The following is an 11,972-nucleotide window of genomic DNA, read 5'->3' on the forward strand; positions in this document are numbered from 1 at the left end:
GAATTTGGTTTTCTAATCCGAGAGACAGAGACGCCATATTAGTGGGATTATTTAGCCTTGCTTGGATTTAATCTGAAACACAACTTCCCTAATCAAACAGTTCAGTTCTGTTAAAAAAAAACTTTTAAATACGTTTTTTTAACCATTCTGAGACTCATTCTTGTTCAGCAAAAGTAGCTGCTAACTAGATAAAAACAGTTAGCATCCAAATCTAGGAAGGTGTTAATTTTCTTTCAACCCCCTCTATATTCTGATACCTTAAATAAAATCCATTGTCACCAAGTTTTCCCAGAAGTCACCTAATTAATAAAAAAAAGGCCACATTTGTGCGAATCTACGTCCAACTGTGCAGAAAATGCAGACGTTTAAATGAAAAGGATAACAAAGTCAAGCCAGGTTGTTGAGAAGCTGGTTAAATTGTTACATCTAATAAAGCACTGTATAACCATCATAGAATGGAAAACCATTTATCTGAGAGGAAACAGAACCGTCTATGCTAACTTTGGAGCAGCTGTAGAAATCCACAGCTCAGGTGGGAGAATTGGACACTGAACATATTTCACCTCTAGAAAAAATTGCACAAAGACAACAAATATTAGAAAGGAAGCTGTGCAATGTTCTGGTTGCCCTTTGACACAAGGTAGAGCAAAAAAAAATTTGAAACATAGGGCTCAAACAATCGGAATAATCGCGATTAATCAGTTAGTTAAATAATCGTCAACTATTTAGTAATCGATTAATCGTTTCTGTATAGACTCTACATGCCTTTAGCTCAAAGAAAAGTGCACTCAAAGCAGTTATCTTACATAAATAAATAAAAAAAATACAGAAATGTCCATAGAATGCTCTATCAAGTCCTCAAAGTGCACAATATTAGTTCCATAAAGTTAAAGGAATGACTATGACCATGATGACTGAGAATCTTCACCAGCATATATACTTTTAAGCTTTGCAGCAACATTTTGCAATCCGATAATAAATCCAAAAATCTATAAAAGAATCAACAGATTAATCAATTTGCAAAATATTGTAACCCTATGGTCAGATGGGACCAACGTTTCCAGCCTCACGTCTAAATGATATATGTAGCAGAAAAACAGAGCTGCACATCAGCATGAAGACGATGTTTGAGAATGAATTATGGCCGTGGTACAAATGTTCTCTGGGGATTATTCTGCAGAAATAAGAAGGCTGGTTAGAGATCAGTCTGGACAGAAAACCTTAAGGACTGCTCAAGATTTCAGACCGAGTTGATTGTTTAATTTGCTGCAGGGCAACGATGCTAAGTTTGCAAGCAGATTTACAACAATCAAACCAAATGCTTGTGTTAAAATGACCTGCATCTAATTGAGAATTTATGTCAAGGGTTAGAAATGTAATCATGCAATCTGGTCTGTTTTGCAGATTAGCATGTGCAGCTATTTCAGACAGATTGAGATATAGAAGATATTGCTAATATTGCTGCTTTGATTGTGTCAAAAGGAGATTCAGCAAAGTTCTGATACAAATGAATGAAATACCAATGCACATGATCTCTTTTAAAACATCTTTTACAGGCATCTGTGCCTTTGGATCAATAGGACCTTTGCTTAAAGGTGGTAAAGATTCAACTTTGAGCAAACGTTGATTTTTGGAGTTAAAAAAAAAAGTTAAAGAAGAAATGAAGTTATTACAAGAGGGCTAACACTGATCTCATTGATGTTCTGCAGGAGTCTGTGCAGCTGAAACCTAAGCTCAGGAACATGTCAGACTGCACAAACTATTCTGAGCATCGGCTGCAGAGGGCGGGTCCAAGGGTGGGTGTTGGGGTTCAAATGCACCTAATCAAGAGCTACCAATGAGAACGATAAGCAGCAAAGTCTGAAATGCAGTTCTTTTACCCAAAAAAAAAGCCTTGAACAGAAGAATGTCGGTTCTTATTACAGTCGATGTCTTCTCCCATGTGTCCACCCAGATTCTGTTTGGGATCTTTGTTTTAAAGTGTCCAGACTCACAGTGTCTGCCTTGTTAATCTCTCAGTCATGTTTAGCTCATCTAAAGGTAGATTGCTAGGAGCTGTAGTGACCTTGGGACAGTTTGCTGAGGGCAGAACATTAATTCCTGAAGGGACACATGGTCTGGAGTGACAAGGCCATCTGCTGGAGCCGCAGCAGGAGGAAGGTGGAGTGGGGTGGTTGGTCGAAGGGGGGTGCTAAGAATTCCTTTTGCTGGGGTGTGGAGGGAGCAGATATTCTGGGAAACCTTTGCCAGCACTCAGCTGGGATACTTGGTTCTTTTTATGTTTTTTTCAACAGAATTTAAAAAGGAGAAATCTCAGAACTCTTGATGTGAGACAAGTTCAGTTTTCCAGCTCTTTGCAAAAGTTTCTGTGATAATGTTCTTGGTGTGCCACCGCTCGTCCTCCCTGGATCCAGTTTCCTCTCCGTCTCAGCTCAGCCGGAGCTGATAAAGCGGGATCTGGTACCAATCTTTCTGAGGGGATCATCTTCAAGGAATCTTCAACAGGAAAGATCTGCTTTCTTCCTGCCTTGATGAAACTGCATGGCCTAAGCGAATGAATATTTTCACATTGCGCATTGCACCAGAAATGGGCCAGGACCAAACCAAGCAACAGATAGAGAAGGGCCTGAAGTTATATCAGTCTAATCAGACGGACAAAGCCCTGCATGTTTGGACAAAAGTTCTGGAAAAGACCTCGGATCCTGGAGGGAAGTTTCGAGTGCTGGGTTGCTTGATCACAGCCCACTCAGAAATGGGAAAGTACAAAGATATGCTCAAGGTATGCAACCTGACACCCTGAACTCAATGTTTGCTGATGAAATATTTCTTTAAAGGTGCATTCTGTAATATGACATCAAAGTAAAGTAACCTTAGTTTATGCTTTAATAAAGGTCCTATACCCTCATCAGCCAATAATCAAAGTATAATGAACCTTTAACTATGTGATATTCATATTACGTAATCAGTATGTAGTTGTAAATACAGAGTGTTACAGTGTTTCATCGCGTCATACGTCAGATCATCAACATGTCAGCTCAATTCTGCTCTTCTAACATTTGAACATTTCCAGTAAAAAGATTCAAGGTAAACTACCTTCCATTTACAGCCATGAGAAACATGGATTAATCTGTGGGCTTCCGAGCTGAGTAAATAAGTATCCTGCAACCTTAGAGTCAGTATAGGGTGTCTTGTTGATTTTATCACCCACACTCAGACAGCAGTGCAGTTCAAAAAAACAAGAAGTCCTACAAAATAGAAAGCTGTAAAATCTGCTGACTCACAAAAAAAAAAGAAACTTTGGGTTTATTCACCCTTGAATGTAATATCAAACAAAGATGTTCTGAATAAATATATAAAACTGTTTTCAAATGATTAATTCATTCATCAAGGGGATAACTTTAAAACAAAAAAGCAGTTTTCCTTCATAAATGCAATGCTATATGTTTAGGAAAACTATTTTCTGTTCCTCTGTTGCCAGAGTTTAGGTTAGTGTTCAGGATTTAACATTTATTTAAAAAAAAAGAGACACAGTGAATCTGGTATTTCTGAAGGATTTCAATGCAAAACCTCACTGCTGACCAAAACTAAGACACAAGCACATCTCCGATTTGAAATAATCTTCAAACGTTTGGGGAAAATCTTCTGTGGGCATACAAAACTAGAGGGAAACATTTCAGGGTGTGTTTCATTACATCTGGAGTAAACTGACAGTGTTTCAGAGCGTAATATTAGCAGTCTAACATGGTGGTGGTAGAATCATGGTGCTGCGTTGCGTGGTGCTGCGTGCTTAAGGACCTGCAGGATTTTTCAAAACTGATGGAGCCATGAATTTTGCTCCCCGGAAAAAAAAGGAAAACAGAAAAAAAAAGTCTGGTCATCAATTTTGGACCTTAAGCCCAAGAACACTTGAGTTACAAAGCAGGGCAATGATCTGAGGCACAGCAGCAAGTCAAGGTCTGAGCAAGTTTGAAAGAAAACAGAAGGGTTTTTTTAGAGGCCAGAAGTCCAGACAGAGCAGATTTTGTGTTATGACTTTAAATTGCTTACTTTTATGAAAAAATAAACCTATAATGAACTGAAAATTATTCTGCAAGGACGAATGGGTCAAAGTTCATTCACAGAGGCGTAAAACATGTTGTCAGTGATTGCAGGTATTAATGACAGATACCCATGGTGAGACAATAAAGAATTAGGTTTAAGGGGAATTTTTAATAAGGTGAAGCTTTATTAATAAATAAGATGATAATTTGACAACCACTTTTTGTGTTACTTAGTTTGGGGATAAAAAAGAACCTTGACAAAAAAAGCAGAAAACAGAGATGGTTTAATGGGGGTTGAAGGTTCAGTGCTTAGCTGAAATTAGATTTTTCATGATCTTTTTCTGTTTACCAACATGCTACTTTGTAGTACGCCCTGGAACAGATTGACACGGCTCGTGAAATGGAGGACCCAGATTACCTAACTGAAGGCTACCTGAACTTGGCCCGTAGCAACGAGAAGCTGTGCGACTTCCAGAAGACGGTGTCCTACTGCAAGACCTGCTTAAACATGCAGGGCACCACTGTCAGCCTGCAGCTTAACGGCCAAGTGTGTCTGAGCATGGGCAATGCCTACCTGGGGCTCAGCGTGTTCCAGAAGGCCCTGGAGAGCTACGAGAAGGCCCTGCGCTATGCACACAACAACGATGACAAGATGCTGGAGTGCAGAGTCTGCTGCAGTCTGGGAAACATCTACGTTCATCTGAAGGTGAACTATAGGATGCTTCATTTCAATCTGTCTACACTGTTTTCTGTCTAAATTTCCTTTTTAAATTAAGCAGCTTATCAACTAAAAATCACTGAATCTGCTTTTAGCAAGACACCAGAGAGAGGGCCAGGGTATTATTTGCCTGTATAAAGCAAACAGCAATGCAGCTTTATGCTCATGGACAGCTCACAGCAAAAAAATGAAAATTGATCTTAATTCTATTGCTTTTCTCCTGCTTTTCATAAATAGAAATGTGAAGTAGAAGGTTTACAATGAAACAGTTAAGTTTTGGATTTTGCTTTCCAGCGTTAAACTCCTGACCTTAGTGAAAGAGCTTTTATTCTTCCCCATCTTCTGGTTTTCTATATAATACCTACAAATTAAGTTATCTAGCACCACAAAGTCATTACAGCCGTCCTTCCATTCGTAATTTTTGCTCTAATAAACTGGTTGGGGTTCCTGCTGAACCCTTTTAATTCCTACTAGGATTGGTTTCTTTGACACTGTGAGGATCTGGCTAAATATGAAACTCATAAAAGAACATGAGCTGGTATGATTCTCCTACTCTAAACCTGACTAATAAATATTGCGGCGGTATGCTATCTACACAAAATCCAATACCACATGTTTACAAGATGATATGAATACTTGTTTTTGAAAAGAAAAAAACAAAACATAAAGGTTAGAAAATAAGATAAAAGCAGTTTTCTAGGGGTTTTTTTTAGAACATTTTTATTCCTATTATAGTCACTAACAAATCTAAAAAAAAGCTTATATCTGGTGGACATTTAGTTCTCCCTAGTCAGTTGAATCTTTCATTAGGTAGATCACCATACATGCTGTTTATAGCCTGTCAACTGTAGTTTCAGAATGAGACTTTCATCTGTGATGTGATAGTTGGTACTTCTTTGATGTGAATATCTGTATTTGATACAAACTGAAATATTTCTAAGCAGATTATTATATAAAATGCTAGATAAAATGCATAGCTGCCTTCTTTGAGCAAGCTGATCAGCTTTGTACAGAAAAAGGCCATTGGAGGAAAAGTAATACAGCTCTGCACTGGAAAAACGATCTTGAAATAAGTAAACATTTCTTAAATTAAGTGTATTTACCATTAATTTGAGTAAGTAAATGAGATAGTTTGCCAACACTGCAAAAACTATCTTAAAATGAGTAAAAATTTCTTAAATTAAGGGTATTTACCCTTAATTTGAGCAGGTAAATAAGATGATTTGCCAATGGAATTAGTATTTTTACTCCTAAAATAAGGTATCTAGATAAAATGCACTTGAAATAAGACAATACAATTGTTTTTTCTTATTTTAAGTGAAATTGTCTTGTTCTATTGGCAAAGTGTCTCACTTAAATCCTTGATTCAAGAAAAAATGCACATATTTTAAGAAGAAATGACTTATTTAGATTTCATTTTTTTGCAGTGAATGGAGTGAGTATTTTTACAATTAAAATAAGGTATTTAGATCATATGCACTTGAAATAAGACAATGCAATTGTGTTTTCTTATTTTAAGTGTAAATTATCTTGTTCCATTGGTAAAATGTCTCTTTTACCTCCTCAATCCAAGAACAAATGCACTTATTTTAAGAAAAAAAATACTAATCTAGTCTCCCTCTGCCATAAATGCTGCTACTAATTTTTCTACCAAGTGGTTTATTGTGGTTTTTATTTGGAGCATTTTAAACTGAAGAGCTCTAATTGTTCATATCTGACAACAGGACTACGAGAAAGCCCTGTTCTTCCCCTGCAAGGCAGCTGAGCTCGTCAACGACTACGGTAAAAGCTGGAGCCTCAAGTATCGCGCCATGAGCCAGTTTCACATGTCTGTGGCCTACAGGAAGCTGGAGCGTCTGGCAGACGCCATGGAGTGCTGCGAGGTATTGTTTATAAGGCGGCCGCATCATCTCGTCTCCGTAGGGACTTAAAGAATCTCCTGGTCTAGGTTTGCTCACCAGGATGCTGTAATAGAGGCTGTGGTTACTGCTGACAGGTGCGAGCACCAGTTGCTCTGCTGTCTGAGGCCTGAGACATCTACTAAAATATGCTCTCAGAGGCGCTGGTTTGAAGTGTTAATGAAAAGGGCGGCCTACGTTCTCTCACTGTTCTAATTGCGTACAGAGGGTGAAAAATAACTTGATGTCATTGCTTTGGAGTTTGAAATGATAGCATAAAGATAGCAGGAAACATTTCAGATTTGTCACATTTTGCCTAACAGATCCTGAGATGGTTCAGTACCAGAGTATCCACATTCTACACATTCTCTCTTTTTAAACATTTACTGACATCATTTACTGAGAGCATACATAACTAAACACGTGTGTCATCATAACTGTCAAGATGTTTATGTCAGGAACTTAAAATAGGGATACAGAGACCATGCTGAAAAATGGTTGTTTTGTGCTTCTGCAGGAATCCATGAAGATTGCCCTGCAACATGGCGACCGACCTCTTCAAGCTCTGTGCTTGCTAAACTTTGCAGACATACACCGCTGCAGGCATGATGTCAATGTAAGGTTACATGAAAGCTCCCATGTTAAGCCTGTCTGTCCAGTATAGTCGACCTGCTTAATTCCATTTTTGTTCTCCCATTTATTTACAGTAATCTCAGTAATCTGTAATACTTTGTGATATATACACAGATGTGTACACACTGCCTTTCTTTCAATTCTTTTAGAAAGCATTCCCTCGTTATGAGTCAGCACTGGGCATTATGACCGAGATTGGAAACCGTCTTGGTCAAGCGCACGTCTACTTGGGTGTCGCAAAATGTTGGCTTCTGCAGAAAGAATTTGACAAGGTCAGAATTATACCAGTACCCTTTCTGTTTGATAAATCTAATGCATTTCTTGAACTTGTTCTTCAAACATCAACGTTTGTTTCTGGTAAATACCTTCCTCTCCTCCAGGCTCTTGAATCTTTGGAGCGAGCACAGGAACTGGCAGATGGAATGGGAAACAAGGTGATTGAAATCAGTGTCGGTCAATAGAGTTTTACCAAAACTGCAGCAGTCTAACAGTTGATTGTGTTTGTCTTGTACTTCAGCTGTGCACCCTGAAGGTACACTGCCTTCGTGAAGGCATTTACCGAAACAACAAGCAACAGGAGGAGCTCCGAGAGCAGGTGGTGAAGTTCCTGCAGTGTGTCGAGGAGCTGGAGCTCTACTGCGGCATGTGTGGGGAGTCCATCGGGGACAGGGACCAAAAGCTGCAGGCGTTACCCTGTTCCCACATTTTCCATCTCAAGTAGGTGTTAACTCTCAGCCTTCTAATCTAACATGCCTTGACTCTGCATTATTAAAGGAATAGTACACCCAAAACATGATTAGCCTTCATTTTCTACTCACCCCCATGCTGAACAACACTCTGGAGTACTTTTTTGATATCTCAAATGCATCTGGAGATCTGGGAGGCTTCTTGCTGTCTGCTGACATTCAAATAATGGAGGTCTATGGTGACCGAGACAGAAAGATCCATAAAAGTCCACAAAAAACGTGTCAATATTCCTCCATACTGCTCGTCCAATGTATTCCAAGTGTCCTGAGTGGGTAGCGTCCATAATTTACTCGAAACGAAGTCATTTAGAATGTTTTTAGAGCATAAACAGTAGTGTATAGGATTTCCTAAAAGCGCGTTCACGAGTCTACGGAAACCGCGGCAGACCAAACCAGACGAAAGTGCGCATTCAGCTCGGCAAAGAACTCATGCTCTTCCTCAACACTGAAGTCCTCAGATATTTTTCTTTCGTTGTTTCTTTCTTTGCACAGGTAAACAGCACATTTCTTCTTCTACGCTTGCATTATCGGCAGAGCAGACGCTGAATGTGCACTTTCATCTGGTTTGGTCTGCCGCGGTTTCCGTAGACTCGTGAACGCGCATTTAGGAAATCCTATACACTACTGTTTATGCTCTAAAAACATTCTAAATGACTTCGTTCCGAGTAAATTATGGACGCTACCCACTCAGGACACTTGGAATACATTGGACGAGCAGTATGGAGGAATATTCACACGTTTTTTGTGGACTTTTATGGACCTTTCTGCCTCGGGCACCATAGAACTCCATTATTTGAATGTCAGCAGACAGCAAGAAGCCTCCCAGATCTCCAGATGCATTTGAGATATCAAAAAAGTACTCCAGAGTGTTGTTCAGCATGAGGGTGAGTAGAAAATGAAGGCTAATCATGTTTTGGGTGTACTATTCCTTTAACAAATAAATATTTGCAGTGTTCTTTTCCTCATCCATCTGATAGCTTGATGTGAATTTTGATGTATTTGTACTTCTCAAACTTTCATACATTTTATTTAGTTACAAATTAACCTTGTTTAATACAAGTAAATAACTGAAAAGTGTGGCATGCCTCTTTTTTTCTCCCACCTGACTCAAAGCTGTGCAGATCCATTGCAGTAGAGCTGCAACAGCATTCCTTTGTGGCATATTTCTTTGCACTCCTAGTGAGCTCAGCCAATGCCCTGAATAGTTCACACAGTCTGATATTCCTGAGCTTAGGTTTCAGCTGCTCATCCTTCCGCAGAACATCAGTAGTAGCATCATGGCGGCTGCACTGTACTATGTTTCCCTCAACTTTTGAAATGTAATGAATGAAAACAGGCACACTTACCAGCTTAAAGTGTGATTCACATGTTTGTGATTGAAAGACAGTCCATTTTAATGGTGTTCAAGTAAATGTGGCATACATATGTATACCAGGCCCTCTCTTTTGTCTTTTTTATACAGTAATAAGACTCTTATTGCATGTTAGTTAGCATAAGACATCAGGAAATGTTTCTTCTTTTTCCAATTCTTCTTGCATTGGATTGATTGCATTAACTTTTCTTAATTTGTATTACAAAAAGACTTGTCAGTAAAAAAGTATTTATCTCTAAAATGTTTGTAAGATGTATGTCTTTTAATACACTTCACAATTAATTATAGCTTGTTTGTAGGTCTAAGAGTGACGTTTAAGTAAGTGATCTGCTAATCTGAAATGTCTTTATGTTAATTTTTCCAGGTGTCTGCAGACAAACGGGACAAAAGGGTGCCCTAAGTGTTTCAAATCTTCTATCAAGCCTGGATTTGTGTGACATCCAACGACTGTTTACATGTTAGTTCTGGAGACATGGCGTGATACCTTAAAGGCTCTTGACTGAGTTGAAGGCAGCAGACAGCTTTATGATGAGCTACATTTCATACCGGCTCCAAAGTTTGCTTCCCTGCACACAGAATGGCTACTCTGAATCAAGAGCGTCCCGATCGGTTGCTTACAAGCACAGATTAGGGCCTGAGTGTCATTTAGACATCAGTACAGGTTCATCAGTGGAGATACTGCATAACTGACGGCGTTGAGTTGTGAGATAAGCTGAAAAATCAAATGAGTTACAACATAAACACAGGATAAGGATCACAAACTTCAAGTTATTCTTGTTCTGGCTCATGTTTGTTTAAGAGCTATTTTAAAAGATGGGATGAACTTATTTATGAAAGAATAAGTCTGATATTAAAAGAAACAAACAAACCAAACCATGCGTATTGTCAAAATTCACCTCAATCTTTTTCTTTTTTTTTTTAATAGCAACTGCTTTTCACGTGACAGCACAGTCATGCCTGGATGTAATGGTTTTATTATTGTTTTTAATTCATGTACATAGTGTTTTCTTGTCATTTTCTGGTAAACATTTGAGTATTTTAATGTATTATATTTTTCTAAAGCTAACTAAAATCTCTTAAGCATTGAAAAACTAGTATGTCTTTACAAAAAATGATTCATGCAGCTGTAATATAATTATTTTCATTATTTTTAGTGGGGAAGAAGGGCCTTGCAAACAATCATGTAGATACACAGCTTCTTATGGGAGGGGGATAAAATTCAGTTTAATGCATTATTTGATTGATTGTTTATATCACTGGGGAAAAATGGTGAAAAAAGGATTGGCTTTTTTGATTAACAGAGCCAAAAACAGCTAAACGTGTAACTAAGCAATAGTATAACATTGAAAAGCAATGTATTTATTTATTTAACTGTTTATTAGAGTATTTCTTAATAGTCCTTGCGTTTTATATTTTATATTCCATGTAAAGGATTTATTTTTTCGCGTTTTTGTTATATGTAGGAAAAATATTATCCTTCCCTTAAAAAAAGGCTTCTTTTTGTGGTTAGGTGTCTTTAAAATCGGTTAATTTGGAGTCTGTGCACCAAAAGTAGAAGGTGATCTACTGCGGCTATTTCCCCTCAGAACATCAGCCTTTACTTCATAGGGTTCATCATACACAGTCTGGAAAAAAAATCTCATTTAATTTGTATATTTCCCAGGTTTTAAGACATAAAGTATACACTTATTTACAGACTTTATTCCATTTGCATTCTTTAAATGCGCTGTCATCTCATCCTCTGTCCTTTCTCACTTCCTTGCCCATATACCCTTTTTTTTTTAGCTTTCTCTTCGCACAGCTTCTCTCATTTTGCCTTTCCCTTATTTAGTTTGCTCTTCTTCCTTATGTCTTCCTTTACGTGATTTTCATGTCCTTTTTCCTCTGTCTTTCCTTGATTCTTCATAATCAGCCTACAAATTATAGAAATATCTGAAGAATATTGAAGTGTTTTATCTTTTAAAGTTAAGGATAAAGGACTTTTTGTCTGGAATATTTAAATAGAAAAAAATGTGGAGGAACCTTGAAATGACCTTTTAATGTCTTTGTTTTACACGCTCTACATGATGATGAAGGGAAGTTCACCTTTATAGCAAACTAATTTACCATTTCTGCACAATGATGTGTTTCTCTGGACTTCAGGAAACTTGATTTTCCCTCTGAATACAAACTGGTTCTTGTTTGATGTTTTAAAAAAATGATGACTCATTGTGTGTACCTGCTAAGATAGATTTTATTTAAAGTTAATGCTTGTAGTCAGAAGAAAGAGATTTTTCTGCCAGTTCCTTTAACCATATAAACTACCTCTGTTTTTGCCTCCAGTCTTTGAAAACAAGAGCAGCAATGCCACAACCTCTGTTTCTGACTTGTTTTCTTTTTTAGTCATGATGAGTTCAGGCTTCAAATATACAGTTGGGATATATAGTGATACCATGTTACTCTGTCTCATAAGGACATGTTTAATTTTTGAAAATAAAGGTCAGTTACAGTAAACGTGTGTTTTTACTTTCAAATTCTCTTCGTTCCTATTAGAGAAACAGCTTTACAGAAAAGTCTTGATATAAT

General features: G+C 37.8%; 1 protein-coding gene across 1 annotated transcript; it reads left to right on the forward strand.

Moving 5' to 3' along the window:
• The first annotated feature begins 2,193 nt into the window (after window positions 1-2,193).
• On the forward strand, window positions 2,194-11,900 carry rapsn (receptor-associated protein of the synapse, 43kD). The gene is made up of 8 exons (XM_038280404.1): window positions 2,194-2,779; window positions 4,408-4,746; window positions 6,483-6,641; window positions 7,174-7,272; window positions 7,439-7,561; window positions 7,670-7,723; window positions 7,807-8,006; window positions 9,772-11,900. Exons 1-8 carry the CDS (start codon window positions 2,555-2,557, stop codon window positions 9,842-9,844), a joined length of 1,272 nt encoding a protein of 423 aa, XP_038136332.1. The 5' UTR covers window positions 2,194-2,554; the 3' UTR covers window positions 9,845-11,900.
• Window positions 11,901-11,972: the final 72 nt, after the last annotated feature.

Source organism: Cyprinodon tularosa, unplaced genomic scaffold (assembly GCF_016077235.1).
Source record: "Cyprinodon tularosa strain WSP-4 unplaced genomic scaffold, ASM1607723v1 ctg16, whole genome shotgun sequence".
NCBI lineage: Eukaryota > Metazoa > Chordata > Actinopteri > Cyprinodontiformes > Cyprinodontidae > Cyprinodon > Cyprinodon tularosa.

Bases quoted from the DNA above. Each gene is read 5' to 3' on its own strand.
- rapsn (XM_038280404.1), top strand. From the start codon at position 2,555: ATGAATATTTTCACATTGCGCATTGCACCAGAAATGGGCCAGGACCAA. The intron at 7,562-7,669 runs GTCAGAATTATA...CCTCTCCTCCAG, and splicing joins TGCAGAAAGAATTTGACAAG to GCTCTTGAATCTTTGGAGCG. The intron at 7,724-7,806 runs GTGATTGAAATC...CTTGTACTTCAG, and splicing joins CAGATGGAATGGGAAACAAG to CTGTGCACCCTGAAGGTACA.